Source organism: Cuculus canorus, chromosome 2 (assembly GCF_017976375.1).
Source record: "Cuculus canorus isolate bCucCan1 chromosome 2, bCucCan1.pri, whole genome shotgun sequence".
Lineage (NCBI taxonomy): Eukaryota > Metazoa > Chordata > Aves > Cuculiformes > Cuculidae > Cuculus > Cuculus canorus.
Genome location: NC_071402.1, coordinates 20,078,689 through 20,106,189, shown reverse-complemented (window position 1 = coordinate 20,106,189; position 27,501 = coordinate 20,078,689). Strand labels below are relative to the sequence as shown.

General features: G+C 38.8%; 1 protein-coding gene across 3 annotated transcripts in view; it reads right to left on the bottom strand.

The window, feature by feature from the left end:
* Positions 1-27,501, bottom strand: part of RSPO2 (R-spondin 2) — a 110,197-nt gene that overhangs the window by 53,104 nt on the left and 29,592 nt on the right. For 2 of the 3 annotated variants that reach the window (XM_054060399.1, XM_054060398.1), the window contains exon 2: positions 3,707-3,895. In XM_054060399.1, the coding sequence (XP_053916374.1) occupies positions 3,707-3,895 (189 nt within the window). Of the gene's footprint in view, positions 1-3,706; positions 3,896-9,894; positions 10,073-27,501 lie in introns of all 3 variants that reach the window. The other variant, XM_054060400.1, reaches the window with a different exon arrangement.

Genomic DNA, 27,501 nt, shown 5'->3' with positions numbered 1-27,501 from the left:
TACAGTCACTTGAACTAAGAGGTCCTGAAGCTTGCCACAGGTTTATCACTTCAGGCAATGTCTGAAATAAAATATCTTAATTACAAAATACTATAGTAAGGATATCTAAAATAAATTCACTTAATAAACACTTAGAGATTCACTTCCAATATGTGCTAATCTTATTTCATTATTGTAGAGATCTTTCAAATAAGTGGCAAACCAAAGTGTCTTCAATTAGTACTTTACAAATCAAAGCTGACTACAGATTTAATAGATTTTTAATTCAAAGCATTATGATGATTTTTTTTGTTGCCAGATGAATGGAACAAAATTCTTTCATGAAAATAAAAACTAAGGCAAAAAATTCCAAAATAAAAAAAAAATAAATAAAATCCAAGCTCATTTGAAGGAGGAAAAGAGAGTGGAAGAGATAAGGGAAAAAAAATGCCTATGAAATAATAATAGGAAGACCTCAGTTTCTGACCATCCAATTTCATTTTCAAATTCCCAAATGCTATATTAAGCTTGTTTATAAAAGATAAAGTCATATTTGAAGGAAATAAACACAAACCTAATAAAAGCTATTCCTAAAGAGTAATAAAAAAATGTTTTATTTAAAGCAAATAGTACTGTCTTTGTGGCAATTGAACACTCTGACAGACAGTTACAATTGCATTGGTTACAACAGAGTCATAGCTTTTCTATACTGCACCAGAAATATTCAAGCCACAAGATATATTAATGATGTCTTGTTATTTTGTAATGAAGTTCAAAAAAACACAATGCCTTTCTTAAGACACTGAATTAACTATGTGTTTAAGACATACTCAATTTGTTAATAAGCTTCTCTTTATTTTGGTTTTACTTAGGCTCATGGAAGGGAAAATTACAATTTTAGCAATGTTGGGCCCTCTTATGAGAAAGAAGGCAACCAAACAAATGGAGTAGCCAACCAAAGCTGAAGGGAGCTGTAATTTCCAAACAGAGTGCTTCCTCCTCCTAAAATTGTAAAGGTTACCATGGATAAAGAATAAGTTGAAATGTTCAGGATAGTTTTGATCCATTAATGACACCTACCACCCAGGTGACATATTTCATCTTACTCTTTAACATCACTTCGTTTTTTTCCTCGGGAGATTATTTCTTATTGGAGCAGTTCAATTCAAAGTAATTAATTATAAAAGAATATTTTAAAATTAGCAAATTGTAGCTCTTCTCTTGGGCATTCTTCTACAGAAGAGACTCGATACTTTCCAATTTTGTGTCCAAATGTACTGCATTCTAATTCTGCAGTGTTCAAGACGAAAATCATCTCCAGCAGGAAACTACATCAATTTCAAGAGACAAGCACCCTCAAAATTACATGAATCACTGTTACTAAAAAAACAGTCTAGAACCACTTAGCAAATTTAAGACACACACACTGCTTACAAATAGAAAAGAAAATTTGTCTTGAAATTCCAAATTTCCATCATTTTAGAGCTGGTATTTGGCTGTGGTATTTATTGTGTTACATTTGGCACTATGTTTGGCTTTTAATTTCATGTCAACATTTTCCATCAAAATATGTTCTATAGTTTCTCTAACAAAAATGGGCAAGTGGTTCAGTAATAAAATGTTAAACAGCTTTTGTGCTTATAAAGACATTAATAGGGCAGAAATCATTTCAACTTATGTAATTCAAGCCCTGTAACTTGCAGAAAGGATTTTAACATAGCCAGAATTTTTAGTACTTTTAGCTGAGATAATACTATCTGAGCAATAGAGCCTGCAAATAAGTGTACCTGAAAGTATCTAACGTAAGTAGGAAGAAACCTATTCTATTTTTAAGAATGTTTATTTTAAGTCAATTTCAATCCACAAAATGTCTGTGTGTCCACAATTGAATGTATGTGCCATGTCAGACCACCCAACCAAGAACAAAAATGAAGATGTGATTTATAAATACATTAGATGGCAATTACACTAAAATAAAAATATATAATACAAAATTCATTGGAAGGAAACCAGGACTGGTCAGTAAACGCGACTGCATCACTACTTGCACAGTGTGAGACTGTCAAATACATGAGGAGAGTTAAACATCTAGTGCTCAGCACATGCCAGTATGGGGTTGGACACAACTCCCATTTATGCTTTTCAAAACCAATCCCATAATTCAGGAAAAAGGCCACTTTCTGTAAGTGGTAAAAATAATGAGAGAAAAAAAAAAAAAGTTGTATTGAATTCACCATCTACTTTCTGCAAATAACTTCATTTTCTTTTTAAGAAAGTGAAGTAAAACTGCCAGTACAGACTACTTTTCCCATCTCACAAGCACAGTAAAGGCTAATATAGATAAATTCATCTGTTTCCCCAAAAACGTAGCTATGTTTAAAAACATGATTACATGTCAAGTTTTTACACCAGAGTTTTGAAAAGGTTTAAAGTGGATGAAATGCTGAGTTCACAAACGTGTTACGAAAATTAAGGCCCAGATCCTAAATTACTTTATGGAAGGGATACATAAACCATATACTGGTCTCATTTAACTTTTCATCAAAACCTAACCACCTGGTATAGATTAGGCAGCACTTGGCAATATTACACACCAGTTGGGAACACAACGTGGAAAATACCATACCCATGGAGCTTGTGCAGGGAACATGGAGAAAGCGATGGGATGTCATTGTTTGGGCTGAGATGGGTCTAAGCATGGCCACAAGTGCCCCTCACCAGCCCAGACTGCCACAGAGTGACCTCACGAGTTTCAAGATTACGTCTGATGTGAGAAGGCAGGTGATAGCTTTTGCAATGGGGTGCATCCCAGTGACAAACCACAGTACTAATGGGAAGAATGCTGTGCATTTAACAGATTCCTGATTATTCCAAGAAGCAAGGAAAGGGCATTTCTCACTCCAGGTTCTGAAGTTCGGTGACCTAGTTCTGGTTAGACTATGACACACATACAAAAAAACACCCATAAAGATGAATTTGAGGTAGTAGCAATGATTAATAATCCATATGGGTAATACTCCACATATGAGCATATGGAAAAAATCTATATGAATCAGCACAATTGCCAGACAGCGGTGAAATAATGTGTAGAGATACCAGAGCACTTATGGGTTTTAACAGTTGTGCTTCCAGGCACAGACATGCAAACAGCGAATCTTGTTGCACATTAGCAGGTTGTAAATTTCCAAATAAAATGCAGTCCTAAAAGTGAGAGGTTGTTTGTTTGTTTGTTTTAAAGCACATCTGTTTTATTAAAATAGCAACACATACATATTAAAGCATGTCTGGTGTGAGGTGTCTGGTCATCTGAAATTTGTGTGGGAACAAAAAGCATGACGAGAAGCCCACCCATATATCAGTGCATTCACAGACTAGCACCTGCATAAGGCACTATTAAATTAATGTTTAATCATTTTTATTTTCATATAATGGGAATTTGTTTGCAAAAACTATGAATATCTGCTTAAATCATTCTGCCCTAAATTTCCCTTCTGACTAAAGTCATAAAAACAACAATAAAAACTAGGTTAATACATCAACTATTTCATCTGCTGAATGCTACAAATCTTGCAATGATCTGGGATGTTCCTTAGCAAAGAATTTTTATGATGATCTTGAGACATCTGTGAAAATATCACCATGTTCCACAACATATCATCTTAAAAACTGAGCGTGAATTATAGCCTTCCTATAAAAGTGAATGTAAGAGTTAAAAAAAAAAACTCACTTGAACATCTGTTCATATCTGGCGTTCGGAGTCCATAGTACCCTGATGGGCAGGAATGCAAGCATTCACCATACTGTCTCATTCCTTCTCTTCGTAGGAAGAAGAATAGCTTGTGTTGGCATCTGATGCACCCATTATCCTTTGAACAAGATAAACAGCCTTTGCAAATTGGATTTGGCCCATAGTTAGCTGCAAAATAAGAAGATAAATTACACTTTAGGATCATTTAGAAATTACTTTGGCTGGAGGTTGTCTTGCCTCTAAAGTTTTCTTATCTACTGCATGATTACAAGTAGATTTGAAAGGAAGGTTCTGAAAGTGCGCTCAATCTCATACATCTGCACTGGCAAGTGAATAAAAAGAAATGCAGCCTCCGTATGTGCAATTGCATGTAAGGCACTTTAACAAATTTACACACTTTTAAAATAAAGGTACATGCGAGCAAAGGCTAAGCTATCTAGAGTTCACAAGCATAACGTAAGTAAAATCCAGCTGCTGAATTCTAGTCTGAAACTGGGGATATAAGCACACAACAGCAACAAAATATAAGAAAATCAGCACCCTGATATATAGATCTGGAACGTTATCTTCATGGAAACATGGAAATCCAACCACACTAATACAATTTCCAACTTAGGAAGAGAGCAATATTAACAGCAGCAAACTCTGCAGAAAGCATACAGCACTAGGCATGTGTGCTGTTCCATGGCTCTCAGTCCCAGAATAGCTGTCTTCTTGCAGTTTCTTCTTGCTCTTTCTAATGAGAATGCCAAGACAATTATTTCAAAGACCAAGAGTAGTAGTTTTAACTTCTAAGAGCCTTTTTCTACAAGTTTCTACCCAAAATGAGTAGAACAGATCACCATTTTAGGTTCTCTTCTCTTCTCTTCTCTTCTCTTCTCTTCTCTTCTCTTCTCTTCTCTTCTCTTCTTTCTTGGTCTTGTTGTTGGGGTTTTTTTATTCTTTTTCTTTCAAATTATTTGGCTGATAAGTCCAACACAAACCTTATCTGCATCACTTTTTGCCCTTATGAGCGCTTATTATCCTGCTTTTCTGCAGAGTCACAGAACACTCCCATGTCCCCATAGGCTGTCAACTCCTTTCAAGGCATCGAGTCAGCACAGCAGGTTAGCAGAGGGAGGATGGCTCAAGGCATTCCTGGAACCAGTTTAACTTAACAGGTCTGTTCTAAATATTAAATTGGCTACAGGGCTTCACAGAAGTTTGCCAGTTCAAACCTGTTTTAGCGGAAACAAAAGAAAACCACTATGTAACAGAAGCAAAGTATCTTTGAGGTTTCTAGAGCTTTAATAGAGTCTGCCTCAAGCACAGCTGGCCAAGAGGGCAAGGACCATGTTTGTCATATTTTTCAATATGTATAAGTATTCACACCCAAACATAGTACTAAACTGCCTTTATCTCATATGGGTGGATAAATGATGTTGTTCAATGGATGACTTCACCAGCAGAGTCAAGAATTAAAAAAAAAAAAAGGAAAAGCCCACCACCCTCTGGAACCAGTAGCTGATAAGCTTCACTCTCACCTTGACACATCTGCACACCACACTCCCATTCCCTCCCTCGTCCTGTCCCCACCCCCATGCCTCAGCAAGTTCAGCACAACAGCATTTAATTCCAACCTTGTACAACATATTACTAGCAGGTAGCAGGCAGGACAAGAAGCCAAGTGATCCAGTATGAAACCGTTCAGCCAGTGGGAAACTTTGAGTGTTGGGAGTCTTCTGGAATCAGGCTCACCTGATGAGATCCTCTTGATAGGAAGAGCATCCTTACCCTCTGTGGTATATATACAAATCTTTGGCTTTCTGGGAACCCCTTTGTAATGACACACCCTACCAGACTAATTGCCTTACGCTCCTAAAGCAGTTCCTATATCCTGCTGCCCACAAGACTTCAGATAGAACTTTTCCTACAGTCCATCAATCAACTATTCTCATTCATAATCCACATCTTCAAAGACATACAAGAACCAAAACAAACAGATGATGAGCTAGGCCTGGATGCATCCCTCATCTCACTGTCGACAGGGATCGCCTATCTGCAACCACATCAAATAATATGTGACCATGTACTCCAAAGCAATTGTTGCTTAACATATGGCAGGCTCCTGTAGACTTTTGAATGCGCTTTTAGTCTCCTTGCATCTCACTCCCTGTAAATCTGTACCTCCAGATTGTTTAAGGTTCCTCAGAGAAGCCTGTACTTTAACAAAGGTAAGATACAAGATGCCTGAATTTATTCTCAAAGTGGGGTTTGGAGTTTGATTCAGCTGTATATCAGCATGTATATGACTATGACTTAGGGCTGGTCAATTGCTGAACAGCATGGATATAGCTAAAGACTACTATTCTCAATAGTGTGGCTTGGGGAGCAGGGCTTAGGTTCTGAAGGAGACACATTTGTAGTGTCTGTGTAGGTTTCATGTACACCTTCCTTCATTGACCCCCATTAAAATTCAAATATCTTGGCTACAAATGTGTCTCAGTTTGACTCTACTGTCCAGCTTCCATTTAGGACAATCTACTTGTTACTCTCCTAAAGCACCTCTTTTTTTCATATCTGGTAAGATGTCTTTGTCGATAACCTTCCTGGGCTCCAGCCATACATCTGTCCTAACATACTCTCGTATGACAAGGAGCAAGCAGCATAAAAAGATCCTCTAGTATCCTGTGCTGTCCCTTTTTCTAGTAGATGGACAGCATACCTTTCACAGGGTAAGGTCAACAGAAGATAAATGAAAGAGTTCAATAATATAGTAATTTTAAGTTATATATATATAAGAAAATTTTAATTTGTGTATGGGTTTCCTGAACTATGATATCTAGGCTTTCCTTCTTCATCTCCTGAGCAGCCTTAACAAATGATTTGTAGTTTCTCTTCTTGTATATTTTTCCTGTTTATAGGAACTCTGTGAAATTCAGTTAATCAAAACTTGTAAACTGCTCTTACATCCTCAGATGCAAAATATTATAGATGTGACATATGTATTGTTACTTAAATTAATGACTATTTATAGAACCATAGAATGGTTTGAGTTGGAAAGGAACTTAAAGATCATTGAATTCCAACTCCCCTGTCATGGGCAGGGACACCTTCCACCAGGATCAGGCTGCTCAAGGCCCCATCGAACCTCGCCTTGAACAATTCTCCAGGGATGGGCATCCACAGCCTCCCGAGGCAACCTGTTCCAGTGCCTCACCAAGCTCATAAGGAAGAATTTCATCCTTGTGTCTAGTCTAAATCCTCTCCTCTCCAATTTATAGCCATTCTCCCTCATCCTATCACACGATGTCTTTGTAAAAAGTCCCTCCCCAGCTTTCTTGTACACCTCCTTCAGGTATCAGACAGTTGCTATAAGGTCTCCCTGGAGTCTTCTCTTCTCCAGGCTGAACAACCCCAACTCTCTCGGCCTGTCCTCACATTGGAGGTGCTCCAGACCTCTGATCATCTTTGTAGCCCTCCTCTAGACCCGTTCCAACAGTTCCACATCCTTCTTACGTTGAGGATTCCAGAACTGGACACAGTACTCCAGGAGAGGTCTCACAAGAGAGGAACAGAGAGGCGGAATCCCTCGACCTGCTGGCCATGCTTCCTTTGATGCAACTGAGGATACGTTTGGCTTTCTGGGCTGCTAGCACACACTACCAGATCATGTCAAGCTTCTCATCAATCAGCAATCTCAAGTCCTTCTCTGCAGGGCTGCTCTCAGTCACATCATCTCCCACCCTGTATTGAAACCACAGTTGTCCGCAAGTCAAGTGTAGGATCTTGCACTTGGCCTTGTTCAGCTTCCTAAGATTCACACAGGCCCACTTCTCCAGCTTGTCCGGGTCCCTCTGGATGACATCCTGTCCTTCAGCACCACTCAGCTTAGTGTTCTCTGCAAACTTCCTGAGGGTGCCCTTGACCTCACTGTCTATATCATTGATGAAGATAGTAAACAGCACTGATTCCAGTATGGACCCCTGAGGGACACCACTTGCCACGTATCTCCATCTGGACATTGAGCCGTGGACCACTACTCTCTGAATGTGATCATCCAACCAATTCCTTATCCATCAAATGGTCCACCCATCAAATACATATCTCTCCAATTTAGAGAGGAAGATGTTGTGGGAGACCATGTGAAAGGCTTTACAGAAGTCCAGACATGGCTTTTCCCCTGACCACTGATGTGGTTACTCCATCATAGAAAGCCACTAGGTTGGTAAAATAAGACTGGCCCTTGGTGAAGCCATGCTGGCTGCCACCTCCTCATCCTCCATGTGCTTTAGCATAGCTTTTAGGGGTATCTGTTCCATGATCTTCCCAGGCTGACAGGTTGATAGCTCCCAGGGTCATCCTTTATACCCTTTTTAAAAATGGGCACAACATTGCCCGTCTTCCAGTCACCAAGGACTTCTGACTGCCATGACTTTTTAAATATCATAGAGAGTGGCTCCTTGAACATTAAAATGTTGGGGAAAATAAGTGGCATCCCTTTGAGTTCTCCAAAATTATTATTGCTTGTGTGTTATGCATTCAGATTGGAGTTGTTTATTTACAATTTTTATTAATCTAAGGGACAGAAAACCAAGGATAAGAAATGTAGTTTCAACTCTATTTGTTAAAATGTTATTTTCTGATTCTTAGAGTTATACTCATGCTGGTTCACATGGCTATTGTTATATTAATCCTGATCCTTGTATAACCACGCATGCCATCCTGGTTGTCTTTTCCTTCCCATCTTTCTTTCTCTATTCGGTATACCCCTATCCCGAACAACCCTTGTCTTTCAACTGGGCAAGTCAAAAGAGGCCTGGGCGCGAGGCCTGGATCTGGAAAATACCCTGTTTTTCAACTGGGCAGGTTGATAGCTTGTGGATCTGACATGTGACTCTCCCTTCCTTCTCTCTCTTCCTCCGTCTTATTCTCCTCATCCTCTCCCCTTCTTATAAGGGTCCCCACAGCATGGACTTGAGTTTTGGATTTGAGTTCTGTGACAAATGTTTAAGGTGGAACGTAAGGCCCGACTTTGCTTCTTTCTTTGCCTTAAACATTTTGTCTGAAGGTTGGCCATTTGCTTGTTTTGTGGCACCAGTAATGAATAGCGGAGCAGCAGACCTCGCCAAGGACAGAGCTTGGGATACTGCCTGAGGGCCTCGTCTGTGGCACCAGGTTCAATGGAGGAGAGGTGCAGGAGTAAGCACCACTCCCCCTTGCTGGACCAAGCTCAACATCCAGAGCTGGCTGCTACAGGGGCGGATGCTGGAGCATTGTTCTCATCTCCACAGGACCTCAACTGTGCTGTGGCATCCCCACCCACGCCTCTATGCAGAGATCAGAATTAAACTCACACACTGAATTTTGGTAAGAGTTCATATAGTGATGACTTTCCCTGTTGCTCTCCTAGTTACTAAGTTAGAATAAAAAACTGAAATAATTTTCTTTTTTTCCTTTAACACATTAAGAAAAAAAAATCACTGAAGAATTATGTAATAGTAAGGGGAGACAACATGATTTATATTCTCTAGTATGGAGAGCAAACTTTATGAAAGAATATGAAAACTTCCCAATGTGCTGCTTAGGCACCAAATTGAATAATTTCCATGTACTTTGCATACAGTAAGTTATTTTGAAGTGCATGTCACAGAACTGGTGTTCTTCCACGTTGTTGTTGCTTATATTATTTTCAGAGCTTCATGGGAAGCATACTGACTTCAGCGACCTTTCTCTCAGTTCAACTTGTCTCAAAACAGGGAAAATAATGATATGCTCTCCTACTAAATTACTTGGACACTCAATATATACTTTAATGAATCAAATACCATAGAACTGGTTTTGGATTCATATAGGCACGCTATCCTGAAGATAGGAAATTCACTTTCTCTCTTTGCCCCTATGTACACAGGCTAATTAAATCGTACAAAATCCCCCCTGCCCCAAAGTCTTCTCTTTCCATCTTGGTTCCTTAACGTAGCAAACACAATGCATTCTTATCATATACAGTTTTTTCAACTCCCATATAATAGCTCTTTGAAGGAGGAAGTGAGTGTCTGTGTTCAGCAGAAATTTCTATACACTTCCTTTTGAATTTCTTCATAACCTCTTACTTTTCCTTCTGTACTAGACTGCAAAAGAAAAAAATAACAATCTTACAAAACATGGTCAATTATATTTCAACTTACCAGCTATTCATCACGCTATTCTCAATTCTCACATCTCTGTTTCAACTCTGCCTGGAACACCTTCCTCAACTATATGTGCCAGGCAGGCAGGTTTCATTCAGCCAAATACTTCATGGAAACTCACAAGGCCCACAAATGTTAACTGGTGTCAGAGCACTGCTGTCGTCACATCATAAAACTGAAAATGCACACATGCTTAAAGTTAGCACCATCCTCCAGGTCTCAAAGCACATGATTACCCTGGCTGTCTGTTAGGATTGTAAAATCCTTGCAGCAGGAGCAATGTTTTGTACAGCCATATAAGCATCCACCTAGGTGTGAACATTGCAAATAAACACAAACACACACCTTTATACAGATAACATGTTTTCTATTCCTTCTGCTTGCTACTTCTACAACTATACTGTAGAGCATCTCTACATTTAAAGAAAAAACACTTACAGACTTATTTCCTGTGTTGCTTTTCATTTTAAATCTGAGATTAAATTTTTAAATTTGAAAAGGTTACTTGAAAACACAGAATAGTACCCAAACACTGAATGAAACACTTCTGAACGCTAAGGGTGTTCAAAGTCTCATGGTTTGGATCCATATCAAGTAAAATCAAATGTCAGCTAATTACTTACCTCGTGTCTGGATGAAATGTATTTAAGCCATATTGCTGAAGTGGTTTTAAGTGAATTGTTATGACTATTTGAAATCATAAGAAAATGAACAGTACAAAATTACTCTAGTCTGTTCCCCACAAGAATACAAGTTGTTCTGTAAGCAAGAGATCTAAGAGCATTTGATTTCCTATGGCCTTACTGTCTTGTGGCGCATACCACAACAACTGCTACTAATTTGTGTCATTCTTGTATACCCACTTGTTAGGTGTCACAAACCTCTTCTGAACCTGGTGCTCCAGTTCACCAGAAGAACCTGGTATTTTTACAGTTCTGTAAAAACCAAGCTGAAATAGACAAATGGATCCAAACGCAGTGGAGAAAGAGGAGGGCCTGGCAGAGAAACCAGCAGTAGAAAGAGTCATTACCTAAACATGATTTCTTTAGAGGGCCAGGCTAACATGCTGATTAAGATTCTAGCATCACTCACTGCTTGGTCATTCTGTCACCATTTGGCAAGCTTTGGTCTTTTTGACCCTCTGAAGTCAGAAACCAGGCTTACTGGTACAATGGACAGCTTACTGGCACTCTTGCCCCTACTGTGATTGCAACTACACAAATGCTGGTAACTGGACTTCAGTTCAAATCTAACAGGAATATCTCCAAGATGCTTATCGCCACAAACATGAGGTGTGCAGACAGGACTCATAGGAGGGAAGCAACTAAAAGACAAGCTGCTCTTATTGCGAGTAGAGTAGATTTAATAATCCTGAATTCATTTAAAGCCCTAACGATATCTCAATAAAACCAACTAATGTTAGGCATATGTCTTCAGAGTACAAAAGAATGGAACAAAGAATTTCGCCTTAGAGATACACCAATATTATATACTATATCAATGTCCTAACACTGTAAGACTGCAAGGTCATTATAGTTTAAAAACATCTGATGGAAAAGGAGCTGGCCAAGTAAAATGCCTATTTTTTGTTAGAACCGTGTATAAGTAAGTTTTGGACAGAAAAACTGCAATAACAAAAAAAAAAAAAAAAAAGGAAAAAAATGTACTAGCTTGACTCTAGTCATTGTCTTAAATTAAAAGAATTAAGAGATTCAGGGTCAAAGGGGATTTTTGTGACCAATTAGCCAAATGCCCTACACAAAAAAAGCCACAGAACTTGTGCTTTACTAAAACATATCATTTGAGAAACCATTCAATCTTGATTTTAAATTGTCAGCGGTAAGGAAACCACCACAACCTTTGTTAAGATATCATAAGGGCTAATCACTCTCACTGTTGAAAATCTGCAGTGGAATTTTTAACTTCAAATAGCAACCACTGGACCTTTTTATATCTTTGCCTGCCAGACTGTTAACAGTTTTTCAGTGTTTTTCCCCCAATGCAGACACTCTGATCAGGTCAAGTCTTAGCCTTCTCATGGGTAAGATAAACAGAGCAAGATTCCAGAATGTCTCACCGCAAAGCAAAGTATCCAGTTCTTTGATCAATCTCTTACCATTTTATCAACAGGCTTATGGACACCAAAAACCAGAGCTCAGCAATGGAAAAGCTATTGTACCGGTGCCAAACACAGAAAAGATATAACTTCTCTACTATTCCTAGATATTAGACTCCCAAAACATTCATGTGTTACGTAAGTTCTTCTGACCACAAAGCGCTGATTCCCAAGTACCGTGCTGCTCTGAGTAGGAAGCAGCCATTTTCTGGAGTTAGGCAGATCAGCCAGTCCTATCTTTCTCAGGACACTGGTCCTTAAATATTCAGGATCATTTTCTTTGAAGTTGTCCACAACTCAGAAAGCCCACATTCCCCACACCTCCTCTAAAGACAGACTGACTGCAGGGTGGCATATCACTTCACTGAGTTTGGTATAAATGTCACCAAATTTATGCTCATAAGTGAAAAATTTTGCTTGCTTTTTATGAAATCATTTCTTCACTTCCCTCGGAGGTTTTAATTATATTTTCAATACCATAATTTTATGTTTAAACTACTTTCACTTGTCAGCTCATTTAATGCCCTTGTTATCGACATGTTCTTCTGGTTAGACTAGTCTATGCCTCAGAAGACTTTTCTTCATGCCATTTATATTCAAAAGATTGTGAACTTGTATTCAACTTATAAATGAAAACTGCTACATGGCTACCCAGTTGAATAATTTCAGAATTTTCTGTACTGTTTTCCCCACCACGACGATAGGAAGAATCTATGCTAAGATCAGCTAGGTATTCAAGACTTCAAGACCCCCTTCAGCAGGGGGTCTTGAAGTCTCAAGAAACTGTCTATATGTTGAAGTATTCCTCGATATTTAGTGACTATATCAGTGCTGAATATTGACTATCAAAGTCATGAGTTTTATCAATAAATAAACACGTTGCATGTTGGTTTCAGGATGCCTTGGTTGCTTAGATATTTTGAGAACCTTATTGAATTTCTTTTTTTCAAGCTGGTCTGAATTGCCAGCCACAGAGGTATCTCAGCCATCCTGATCTAAGACCTCTCTCACAGCTGACTTCTCAGATACCTGCAGTCAATAGGAAACATTTAAATCCCCTTGTGCTTTTCTGTCTGCTGTTCTTGGCCTACCAGTCATTGCTGGTCTTTGACTCTACCAAATGCTTCTTCCTCCTCCACAATATCTTTCTATTCGGTTTCTTAGGGGCAGTTCCTCTCTCCTTGAAAATGGAGCAGCAATGCCTCCTCAGTTAGGCTGCTCAGACCTCTTCCAACTATTTCCCCAGTGTTCCGCAGTGATGGTATTAGTCCCCAGTCTAGAAATCCAGCAATGGCAAGAGTTTACATTTTATGCACAGGAAGACCTTTCTGACTACTGGATTAAAAAAAAAAAATTATGGAGCATCTGTTTTGCAGTTCACAAATATCACTCAATAACCTGCAATTCTAAAAATCAAGTATAGAAATAGGCACAGCGAGGAAAGGGTCCCAACTCCCTGTCCAAATGTCCTAGAAAATTTTAGCTTTTATTTTTGTTTGTTGTTCACAGATTAACCAGTTTTATCCTAGGTCTTCCTGCTCTCACTGACAGAGAGTAATTCAACAGTCACACTTTAAACACTGGGGACAAAGGGTCCAAGCATCACAGATGCAAAGTGCATGGTAGAGACAAAAAAAAAAATTAAAAAAAAAAAAAAATGGTAAAATAAAGTAAACCAAAAAAAGGCCCTCTTCCCTGTATGTTCATGCATACAGAACAGCTACATTGCCTTTTCAGAAAAAAAACCCCAATAACCAGGGTTTATCAACCCACTGCTTCACAAATATCACTCACTGGTCACCTATCTTCAAGCCTAGCCCTCCCCCGATAATTAAATTTGGTGTTCAGAAGTCTGATGCAATACACATTCATGTGCACATCTCATTTCTGAGTTTTAACTTACAGGCCAATTAATTTTGGGTACAGTAAGAAATTATATGATACCAACAAATGGACCAGCTATTTCCTTTAATCCATTCAAGTTGTTGATATGTAAAGTGGCTGCTTCAATTATCACACTGAGAAGAGTCCCTCCAAGGTGACCTCTGTTTCTTCTGCTTAAGAGTTGCTTGAATTATACTTTTTTTAGAAACCCTGCAGTCTAGAAGTACCAAAACATGGCCAATACATGTCCATCTCTGTACTGTTTGCACAGCTGTGGGCAGCTTTGTCTGCTCAAGATCTCAAAATTCTTTATCTTATCTGGCATCTTCAGTCTTTGTAAAAGTATCCATAATATAAGCTTTAAATAAACTTCCATCAGGTAGTTTTATGATCCAGGATACTTTATAAATCCTAGATAATTTGATTAAATGATTGTAGTTTCATATATAGTAACCTCAAAAAACTCCAAACATAAAACCCAAGAGAATTTTTAACATGCCATACTTGAAGGATAACTTGCCTTCCAGTTTCTCTTATTCAGACTTTACATTAATTATATTTAAAGTTTTCTACAGGTCTACAGGGCAAAATGCAGAAATCTCCAAAGCCACTACTTAAAAAGAAGAAAATAATTGCATCTGGGCTGTTTCCCAAATCCCAGCAATTCAGACGTGTAGTCAATGCACCACAAATCATTACTCTTGGCAACAGCAAAGATTAATTACATCTGATGAAAACTGCATAAATCAATCAATGGGACATAGACCAGACTTCCAGTCTGCTCTACCCCTAGGATCTGGCTCTCTCCAGCACGCCCTTCATGCAGTTGTGAGGCTCTGCTGCCTTCATGTCACAGCAGGTAGATTTCCATGGAGGGATGCCTACAGCTCCCTTCCCACCAGGCCACTAATGTACTACTCACCAGTCACAGCTCTCAAGCAGACAACACAGGGAGCTCTGCACTTACACATAGCTGACTTTAAACCATCTACAGTAGGAATCAGGAATTTTCCAAACCAATTGCTGGGCCCACTCAAACAGGCTTTTGAAAATCACATTTCTCAGCTAAGGCTTTATGTGTTTTTCATTTATATCTCCTATATCTCACCCATATATGAGGCTTGGGAGCTTACTATACCTTGGAAGCAAGTCTTTATATATGGTGTTAATGTGGAAGCTGCAAAAAGAAACAAAATCGAAAAACTCCTTTATTTTCCTCATAACACCCCTCTGGTAGGTAGGTCTGGTAATTGGGAGTCCACATGGCAGAGCTAATTCCACCTCTCAGCTGGTTAAAAGTCATTTGGACACCAGTCTAAGACCTTTCCATTTCAAGTTCCCGTGCTATGGTCATCCAGAAACGCACCGGCTGTAACAGCCTATTACTTAAATACAAAATTGCACAGAAATGCACAGGAATGCATTTTCCTCATATGTATATTCTGTGTGCTACTATCTGATGGCACGCTCAACAGCAAACTTCATCCAGTATATTGCTGCTGCAAATCTACATCTGGGACACAAATCCTATTGGAACAAAGTTCCAGACATTTAAAGAAATTCATTTTTTTTTCCAAGCCTTTTAATATCTAGAATATTTCAGCTAGCTGCTGTGAATAATATTCATCTCTAGCATGCAGGTGAATAAACAGAGATGTATTTTTTTTTCCCTTTTGATGGTGTGTTTACTTTGTCTTCTATTGTAAGTTATAACTTTTCCAAGCACTGAAAACTGCAGGGATCCAACATAGAGGTGTTCCAACAAAAACACAGTTCCAAACCCAGTTCCACCCAAACCACCGAAGACAAAACATTATTGGAAGTACTAAAGCTAAAGAGGTGAAGATCCAGAACACTCTGCTTAAAATACAAATTACAATGACATACAAGAACATATTACATATGATTTATGACATTTCACTTTACCATTTCATTCCTTTACTGAACAATTCCTAGAAAGATAGAAAAGATTGAGGAACAGAAAAAATGTAGTTAGAGAAAGAGCTCAAGCCTTTCTTTTCACTTTCTGGAAGATTAAATTCAATGTATTTTACGAGTGATGTATATGAAATTTGGACTCTGGAGATAGTTAATCCATACAGCAATCCCTACAGAAATAAACAAAGTCAAAGATTATATGGTTATTTTCATTGTTACATTAGGCAACACTAAACTAATGATTACATGCTGAACTGTTGTTTACTATCACTTTTTTATTATAAAACAGGAAGTGGCACTTAATGGAAATGCCAAACAAATAAATGTGACTGTGACTGTAAATCTCTAACAGTGAAGAACATGCCTTATTTCTCCAGTTTATATAGCTGTGAACACACTGGTTAGTGTTTCATAAATACCAAACTTCTGAAATGTTGAACAGTATGCAAATGGAGCTTTTTGCTTTTATTTTTATAAAAAAGAACGTTATCAAATTGAAAGGTACATTAAGTTGTACCACCTAAGAATAAAGAAATGTAACATTTAGGTAGCTGGGAATAGTCTGGAAGATTTAATGGCCTCAGACATAAGAGGCTGAGAAGGAAACTTTACAATGCACCTAAACTTATATTCACAGTATCATATGTTTTGTGGAAGAAATGTGCGGGTCCTTAAGCTGAGCAAAAGGAAGTTCCATGCAAAGCTTCAATGGGGGTCTATACAAGCAGATTTTCCAGATGTTCAAGCTTGATGGAGTCAACCTGGGTTTCAGGTTAGGCATTAGGTTGAGAATGAAGCTTGGACCACACAGAACTAAACTTACTCCCACAGTTTCTCAGAGGAACAGGCTGGTAGTCTCCAGGTAGATACAGTAAGTCTGCAGACAAATTCACTTGAGTACTGTTTAGACACAGAACCGCATCTATGATTTCTTCAGCTCAGAGTAACCAATGATTAAATTTGCACTAGAAAACCAATAGCATTTACAAGATCCCAGGTGGGGTGCTTAGACTGAATCCAATTCAACTCTGTATGGAAGCACTAAGCAGAGAGTAGATACTGCTCTCCCCTTGCCCATTTTCCACAGGAAGGAAATTCAAAGCTAGAAGGATGCTGTGGTTACTCCAACACCTATCCAGTTTCAGTGAGTCCAGGACTCCAAGTGGCATCACAACACCCCTGAACAGGTAAAGGAAGGCATGGCCATTTAAAACCCCACCTGGATAAAGCCCCATCTAGCCTGGTCTGGCCTCAGACTTGGCCCTGTTTTGAACAGGAGACTGGTAAGGGAGGTCCAATCTCCTGCTCAGGAGGTCTCATCCAGACTGACTAACACTGCAGTCCTATCACCTGCATCTGAACTGTTAGGTTTCACTTCTTGCTTAAAAGGAGGCAGCTTGAGCTACATGGAGGATGAACAGGCCACAAAACACAGGAGAATATTGGAAGTTTTCTGGATGTTCAAATATACTCCTTTTCACAGGAGATCCCATGGAGGGAGGTAACAAGAAATGGAAACAAAGCATTTGGAAATGTGCTGTAATGACAAATAAGGCGATGAAAAGACTGTCTTCACAGCTGAAAATATCCTGCAACTCCATAGCCTTTAAAACCCATGCACAAGACTAAAATGTTAGTACTGGTGGACATCCAGCCTTCCCAAATTGTTCTTTAACCATTAGCTATCAGAACAGAAAAATGGCATTCCAGGAATCTTTGGCATTGGAGAAATCTGATACATCTGATATAAGCAGACACTTATCTAGAATTTCTTTAATAAGGTGGGGTCTTTTTGTATTTACAAAAAGCACTACCTGAATGTGCTTATTATGGGACAACTCAATATGAGATTAACTTTTAAGACAAAAAAACAGAGGTAACTGCTAATCAAAAGTCAGTAAATGACAATGCATGTGTGAGTTTCTAACACACATTTAGACAATGCATGTCTAAATTTCCATTGTACAAGCAGTATACAGCATAAGACACAAATGTGATTATTTGAAACTTTGCAAGGACCAAATTTGCCAAGCTTAAAGTACTTGTTGGCATAGTTGCCTGGAAACAAAAATTAGGCATTGGGAAGAGTTAAAATTAGTAATTTTTTAAGGATATTCTACTAGATGAGTAACAAGCCATAGTAACACAAATACCAAAACAAAAAAAAATGCAGGGTAAAAAGGACCATCCTGATTTTAAAAAAGAACTATGTGGAAGTGGTATCAAAGCACAGTTTCAAAGAATAGAAAAATAAGATGTAAAGAGCAAATAATGTAAGTTTAAAAAATGGAAATAATTGACAAATAATCTAAATGAACAAAAAAAACACCAAAAAAACACCCAACCATGACCCTCTAAGCCCTTAAATCCCTAAACTCAACAGTGAATAGGGACCAGAATAACAAACTATATTTCCAGCACTTAAGATAACAGACAAAGTGAAGGCAAAAGAGCCTAACAGTTACATCTAGTGCTTGGAATAAAGCCAGATGTATGCAAGATCGTTTTCCAAAGAGAAAAAAATAATCAACTACCGCTGCCAGTTAGCTGCTAAATGCTTTAACTGAATGTTTCCCTCTGTAACTTTTATTAATAAATGCTTGAAGACTAAGGAAAGCCCAACAGCTTCGAGGACAGCCTACATACCAAGTAGGGCACTACAGACTGATTCACCTGACATCAATTTCAAGGAGAAACTACGGAATTTTAAAGGAAGCGTTGCATGATTGATAAGTAGAAACTAACTATGCATATATACGTATGCGATAGTAGATAGATAGATAGATAGATAGATAGATAGATAGATAGAAAGAAAGAAAGAATAAGCATGGCTTTAGATCAAAATAAACTATGTTACTCTGAACATGGAAAAAAACAACTGTTGGTGAGCTACGCTTTGATTTCTTCAAGTCATCTGATGTAGTACAACATGACATTTTTGTTTTAAAACCCATCTCACTAACTAATCTCTAAATGTACACTGCATTGAGAAAGAATCAATGCTTACCAAAAAAGCTCCAAATAATATACCAAACCTTTGCTGGCACAATCTCCAGATGCCAAAAGTTGATGGTGGTAACTATTCAGGGGAAGATAGGGAGGAGTTCCATCTTGCTGCTGATGACTGAAAGCTGAAGTTAGGCTTGAAATAAAACAGGATGTGACCAACATGTAACTAAATACTGGAACATAGTACTTGTAAGTTGGAGAGGGGGAGAAAGGAACAGGAAGAGGTTTGGACAGTAAACTCACTGAACTTTGCTCCATGTCCCAGAGCAATCCTGGACCTGCATTTCCTTCAAATTAACCTGAACTGGAAAATATGCTCCAATTTCTTACCTAACATTTTTCAACAAGTGGTATGCATCTAGTTCACAGAACCCGATTAGATCTAGCTCAAAGTAAAACTCTGAAACATGTAAAGCACAGGCACCAAGTCCCCAGAACTAGTAGTTTAGTTCTACAAATGCATCCCACTGGGCCTCCTTTCTTGCTATTACAGACATGGCTAAGGAGTACCTCCTGACCCCAGGTAGGACACAAATGCCCGCACCGATCTCAGTAGTCTCATGCCTGTTAAGACATTAGTTGTTAATCACATACAGTTTCATACTTCAGAGCCCTGGAGACACTTACTGACCTGGAAAGGTTACTGACTTTAACATGCAACTATCAGATGTAGTTTCCCCAAGCATGAGGAAAAGTATTTTTCTTGCTCTGAATTGTCAGAGACTGGTCATAACTATGGGCAAGTAACATGCTAGATCGAAATTTGTGTCTAGTTTGTATATGCCCCCCATATACTCAGAGTCAAGCTAGTTATCAGTTTATGTTCAGAAAAGCATTTTCTTCCATCAAATCACCATAGACTTGCAGTATGTGATATGGTTCACCTGCTGGGACTGTCTGGACAATTTTCCTATAATTAGAGACCTGCCTTTCCAAGGACCTTAAGTGTTTTGTGGCTGCTTGGTCACTGTTGTGGTTTATAACATGCAGTTTAGTAGCCTGTGAACTGAAGTGCTTTGTGCTAGTTTGAGTCTACGTACATCTGAGTAAAAGGCAATAATACTTGGCAATATATTTCAATAACAATCCTTCCCGTCCAAATGAGGTAATGCTACATAAATCAGTTTATTTGTTATTCCTTTTTATTATAAAGGCTGTACCTCTGAAAGGTGGAATGAAATACTCAAGGAAGCCCTCACCTTAGGGTAACACACACCTAGGCTCAAGGAATACTTGAGCCACAGCTGTCTCAATGACTTGAGTAAGTAACTTAAATTTTCTTACTCTGAAATCTTCATTCATAAAATTGAGATAACAGCACTTCACTATCTTAGAATAAAAGGAGTGTCAGTGACTTAAAGTAAGAAATTGCATAGGATTATTTCTCCCCCTCTCCCAAAAAAAAAAAAAAAAGTAAAGGGGAAAAAAAAAAAAGACAGATCAATTCCATTTTTTAAAAAAAACTGAAAAATTTTGTTTCTCCAAAGTTCTACCGTCAAGTCTCAGAACCCTTCATCCTAGAGATCACCAGAGGTAAAATGCGTAAACTACTGAAAACACAGCTACTGAAAAACACAGAACAGAAATTTCAAATGAGGGGTCTGAAGCCTGGCAGCTAAATCCATGCATTGATATTCAAATAGTTTTTTAATTTTGATATTGCTGTACTTTAACAGACTCTACAACCAGAGTCAAATTTTTAGGAAGTTTTGACACTTACCTTTGCCTCTGAAGAAAAGCATCATTAAACACGTCGATATTTAAATTGATATTTAAACACACAGCTACTCAAACTGAAACCTTGAGTTACTCATGTAACTCTACAGTACTGGGGTTTTGTTTTCAACATTTCTGACACTGCGAAGCATAAAGAAAACAGACTTTCCTAATCTGAAGTACAGAACCATTTTAAAAAAATGGAATGAATGAGTGATGCATTTAGAATATTTTTCTAAGTACAGTTCCACTCCAAAATGTGACTGCAAAACCAACATTGTGGTACCCCACACTTGTGCCTCAAGGACTTCCAGAAAACGTTTGCTCAAGTTATGAGCTGTACATGTTTACATGTGTACATCCACACATATATACACATATATTCCCTGCCAAAACCAGCCCTACAAAACAACTAATAAATTCATGACATGGAAGGTGCTTGTATCTCCCTCAGTTTAGTACTCACTTTGCCTTCTGCTAAACCACTTAAAAAGCATGGCCTTCATAATTAAAAGGAGATGTAAATAAAGGCAAAATTTAGGCTACCAGTGTAATTTTCTTTCATTATTCTTTAAACATAGAAACTGGAATCTAAAGCTTTTTTTATCATAATGCTGGCTTTGAAACAAAACAAACAAGCACCTTTTAACTCTGGGACTATCTTGCATGTGTTACCTATAATTCTTGCCTCCCAGAGAAACGGCTTTATTTTACAGAAGATTATTTTTTTCTTTTAATATTTTTAGGAATATTTTATCTTTTTTTAATTCAGATTATACTAGTACTACATTGAGACACAGTGATTGACTACACACTCATTTTCAGCAACTAACGTTAGAATCATTCAGATATAAAATGGTCCTAAACACAAGGCAGTTTCTAATTTTAGTGTTCTCTAGTCAGGGTCATGGGATACAGTGGTCCAGCTCACTAAGACCAAGGAGTGGCATCACCTCCATGAAGTGAGAGGAATGGGAGCATCAAGCCCTGTCCGTACAATGACTGCCAGTGCCTCCATATGGAGCTGTAAACTCCTGGCTTACCACGACTGCCTCCCCGCTGGTCATCACAGGCAGCTAGAAATGGTAATTATGTGATTGTAGACAACTCTTTACAGCAGGCCTGCCTCCAGCAACATGCTCTTTCCCCCTGAGAAGGAGCACTAGCCTGCGTGACTCTGACCCTGAACTCAGAGATGCTAACTTTGTAGCTGTTTTAATTTAAGAAACATAAAATGAAACAGATAAATATCTGATAAAGAGAAAAGATAAAGTATATGATTTAGAATCACCATGGAAAATGCAAGAGAGATGATCACACATGATTATCAGACTTACATATTTCATTGCACCAGAGGAGAGAAAAGGATCTTGGAAACAGCTTCCCCTCTCTCTAAGCTTTACGTAGGGATTATTTGATGATGCAATGCAGTCAGGTCAGACTAGGATTATGGCAAAAACATATGAAATATCCTGCAAAGAGGGAATTACAAGAAGAGGAATAGGGAGATTATGTAATGGCACCTTCCTATGCCCATTCTCTCCTTCTACACTCACCATTCCCTGTGGAGCTATTAAATTCAGCATATAGCCCCTTACAATTACTATAACCATCTGATTTTTATAACCTCCCACTGCAGGCTTTCATTAACCCCAGACTCACTTGATGCCAAGTCTTCCTTCCTGGAGCACCAAGGCTATGTGTGGAGTACAGCTGGTGAGTCAGGGAGACATCATAAATTGGGAGAGCATGCTGGAGCTACTTAAAGTTGTGGTGAACCAGAGGAAAAGGACCAATAGCACAAAAGATTTAGGAAATTGATATAAGGTGTTAAAATATCCATCAAGAGCATAACATATGAGCACAACAAAATGTAACACTGAAGATTTCTACACAGACCAAAATCATTCCTCCAGATCTGATTCTTCACAGTGACCCACAAAAGTAGACCATACACCTATCATTGTACATTCCCTGGCTTCTAGGAGTGCAGCCAAGTCAGAAAGCAGCAGATTTCCCAGTCTTGTTGATGTTCCTCTAATTTCAAAGCTGCCAGACTTAAATTGCTTTTCAGCAACGACCTCATGTGGCATGCTTTGGCTGGGAACATATTTTTATAGACAGTTATAGCTCCCTCTCTCCAAACGGCAACACTGACAGGTTTCTAACTCCAGAAATATTAGCAGGAACCATAACAACATGAGTCTTCTTGAAAACAACCCATGACCCAGAAAGTAATTTTTAACATTTCAACATGTCTTAACATTTTGTGTACATTTTTAGGGTTGATTACAAGTGAAAATTAGAAACTGAAAAAGAATCCCAGCTGCCAAAAATGCACAGATTTCCCTCACTCTCTACTTAGATCCTTGTTGAACAGCTGCCTCCTTGGTCTCCAAAGATGGAGAGAAAAACATAATTGTGCCATATACCTGCGCAAAACCGTTGTTCTATGCTGTGCTCTGCTTTGTTGCAGGCACTGTAAAACACATTCATTTTAATTTAGCTTTTAAAAATTACTTAATTCATATCTGGAGAAACAGACAGACGGATGCGTAAACACATTACACTTCATCTTCACAACTTTGCAGCAACCAATTTATCTGCAGACAATTTTAACAGGGACAACTAGTTTCTAATGAAGCGGTCTCAAAAACAAACTCACTCACATACAAAACTATCTGATATCACACACTTACAAACTTAACTAGTTATATGCTAGAGACACGAACTCTGTCTTATCAAAAGTCAAATAAAATCACCACAAATGCTTGACTCTTCAAACAACCAATCTGCCAATGTCATAACAACTGTGAAAAAAAAAAAATGAAGGTGATTAGAAAAATTGTAAAGTAGAGGGACATTTTATGTCATGCTATACATCCACACCACTAGTTGTATTATGACTTTCCACAAAGAGGTTAAGTATACTGATCCCTAACTGTAGAACTTTTCACTTGACTTTACCTAATAATTCAAAATCCCCTGGTACAAATGATCCTTCTCATTTGCAGGGCTATAAAGAAAAAAAAATACCACTTCACAGAAGACCTTGCAGTTTCAAAATCACTTTCATTCCCACGCAGAATAAGTTAGGAATATATATTTCAAAGATAACTGGTGCTGCCCACCTGACAAGTATTTATTTCATTGCATCAGGAGCAGGAACACAGCTACTTGGCAACTGGCACCCCCAGGGCTTCCCAGCTAACTCATGCCCTTTCATAGCTTTTGGTAGGCTAAAGAGAAGTCCCCAGTGATGAGCAGTGAGTCATGCCAGTCAGCTCTTCCCGCAGCGCCTGGGAAGCTACTGGGGCAGCCAAAGTTCTGACAGAACATCATGGTAAAGAGAGAGCCCCAGAGCACAGCAAGAGCAGCAAACACCACTCCCAGCTTCAGCCTTCACAGCATCTTCTCTGGCTACAAAATACTGCCCCAGGGAAGCTCACCAAACTCAAAAGGATTTATAAACATGCTACTGCTTTCTGCAGTGATTCCAACATGGTCCAGACTTAGTTGCATGTAATGACCCAATAACTGGCAATCCTTCCATGGACGAAGTCTGACTGGCTCGCTGGACGTGCGCAGGCTACAAAAGAGTGCACGCAAATATGTACACTGAGCAGTATTTCAGAACCAGCTTACTTTTTAACCATATCCATTAAATTAGACTTTGTTCTAGACCTCTCTTTCTCAGCAGAAGATGTAAGCTACAGAATAGAAGAACACTAATTTACACTAATCAGAAGAAACTATAAGTATTACTAGATAAACTACCTCGGAGCATACCGGGAAACATAAATTAAGAGGTTACTCATGATATACTTTACTGCTTAAGTCATTGGTTGAAGACTGGAGAACTTGCATTTATCAATACATAGAAGTTCAGTGGGAAAAATAATTACCATCTCCTTTTAAAAGCTGTCTGAACTCTCTGTTTCCTTAAGGAAACACAGTCTTGCCAGGCTTAATTATAGTTTCCTCCAACTATAACATTCATCGGTCTTAAATCCTTTACTCAGTTTTATTGCCAGTAATTAGAGTGTAAGGTTTCTGTCCAAAAGATGGAAAAGTTTTAAGATATTAAGAACTTTGTCAAGAAAATTAAGAGCTTCGGTAATGCTAAATGACCATTTCACTCCCCCCTCTCCATTTTGCTGAGTTAATTTTGGTACATAACACATACCATGCTTGGATTTCTCCCACACTAATGAACTTGAAATCATTATTTATCATTTACGATGCCTTTTCTGAACACATTTGGCAATCAAATCCCAGCCAGATCCCTTTTTACCAAGGAGTTTGTTAGAGCAAGGAGGGCATTAGACACCAGGAAAACAATTTGTACCAAGAGTCAAAGTACTAAACACAAACTTTCAGTCTTAAATACATTCTGTGAAAGTAAGTGCATTTTCAGTATATAATTGATAACATATATGACTAAAAAGTGTGGGCAGTAGTTTGATCACTGCTGGCAAGTAACAACATACAGGTTAAACAGCCTTGTTAAGCAGTGTAGTGGGCATACATAGCACAAAATATGCCTTTGGGATCTTCTGTTACATTAGCCAACTCATGACACGTGTTTCGCGCTAAGTATCATTGAAGGAATACAAACAAACAGCACACAGCAAAGCAATGCTGTAAAACTGGAAGTAGACTGCAATGTTGTATCACTTATAAAACAAAATCTTTGAACTAAAAACCACACTACAGCCACTGCTACCTCAGGAAGCTCCGGTTTGCCTTTTGGAACACTTCATTCATGTACTATTTTTAGGAATGTGGACGTCTAAATAAATTTTATAGGAATACAAGGTTATCTAAGGGTAAAACTTAGTTTATAATATTCAGAAACACAAGACAGAAAAGGAATACAGAACAATATGTTTACTGAGGCAGTGTTTTTGAAGAATGTGGTGATTAGGAGAGAAAGAAGGGCTTGTCATAACTCTTTCAGCCCAAGTGTGCTCTTAGAGGTTTGCTCCACCACAAGGCTCAGAATGGGTCTCAGATAGAGAGATGGTAGTTTTGACACCACTTCTTTTGAAGAATGGATTTCTTCCCTATAAATAGCTAGTGGAGAGGTAAGAAGTGCCTTGGTTGGTAATGACTAGGCGCTCAAGTGTTTTTCTGGCTTCAACCAGCTGATCATGATCAAGCTGTTATCTCCCTTTCCCTTTCTATTTAAACATGAATGTGGTCTTTCTTACAGCTTTGTTTCTGCTGATGACACAGGTACTGCTAGAGTTTGCTGCATGGACAAAGACCCCTAAGGCCTTCAACTGATTCATCAGAAAACTCTTTGTTGTACTGCCCTCAGTTTATCCTTTTCCTTTCCTCATAAAAGAAAGTTCCAGACAAATGCTGTCTTACCACATGCTTCTGCAGCCCCTGTACAACCACCTAGCATGGCATGGACCCCTGCGGAAAGGCCTACATTGTCTAATTAGGTGCAGAGAGAATTAGGAACATCTCAGTTAGGAGCCAAGATGTTGAAGTATTTGTGTGTCCAAATCTCTTTTTAAGCGTGTTCTGCAGCACAGAAACCAGTCACATCAACTTTCTACCACAGAGGACCACAAGCAAAGCCGGTCTGAGGGCATGTAGGAGCATTAAGGGCATAAAGAAGAAATCCCAACAAGTTTGCAAGGCCATTAGTGAACCAACACAATTTTACAGGGGGGGAACACACACAGGGGAAGTATAGACCAGAAAAAGTTCAAAAAGGAAAATTAGTCTATCACATTCTCACCATGTTAACCTACTTTTTCTATCAGAGGAAAAAGGATCGCAAGCAACCTTTCTGCAGACCAGGATGCATTTACCTTGAGTTCTCTACCTCATTTCTTTACTGTATGAGATGCATATATAACAATGAGAAGCAGAGATACAGTAACAAGGAAGCCTAGGTTACATTTCAACTAAGAAATTAATGTTGCAGCTAGGTTCCCCATCTTTATTTCTGGTTGACAGCACAGTGGCAAGTAGTTTTGAGTAGTAAGATGCTTAAAGCCATCCCTTATATCTTCTTCCACTATTCATCCTCTTGTTCCTTTTGCTTGCCTCCACAGTCCAAGTTTGGTGTCAGAAAGCCAGCAAGTTATAAAATTGGATTATGTATTGGGACATTGAGCTGACTTCATCATTTAGTTATAGAAATTTTGTATACTTTGAGGATTGTCTTTCTGTTGTTTGCATTTTAGCAACTGTGCCGTGCCCACCCCCACCAACCCTGCTGTGTACAGGAAGTCCCACTCCTTTTCTAACAACGGGATGTTATGCTTCTGTGTGACTGTGTGCATGCGTCTGTATCCAATGTTAAACCACTTCCTCAGGCTTCAAGGAAAGGTTCTTGAAAAAGGTGGTGTGCAGAGAAGTGGATATAGAACAAAGCTCTTGTGGGAAAGGGAAGGGAAAATAAAACACTAAGGTAAAGCCAGCAAAGGGGTTTATTAATACTCTGCTTGACAGTGCTGGTTGATTCAAAGTCTTAGCTATCTTAGTTGCTGATGCAGAACTGACAATTAATTATTGGATAAACTGCATACTATAAAACTCCAGTCAATCTTTTAAGAGCTGCTTTGAATTTCTTCTGTTCTCTGACAGTTTGCTGTTCCATGCATACCTCCTAGATGTCAACTGCCAGTTCTGCACGCTGCTGGGACAGACTAGCTATTAAAATCCAGCTGGAAGTTAACAAGTTGAATCTGGCCCAGTGCCTTTTCCCTGGAGGAGGCAAACCAGCCAGCTGCCTCTCACACAGCTGGGCTGCAAGCATCTATCACCCCACAATGTCACTGCTTTGGAGAAACCCGAGCACTGCAGTTTTCTTCAAGCATGGAAGAAAGAAGAGTCAGCAGAACTGCAAGCTGCTGCTTATCAGAGGGGGAAAGGAGACAGGAGCAGAAGAGGTTGGCCTCCAACACAGCTCAAGGTTG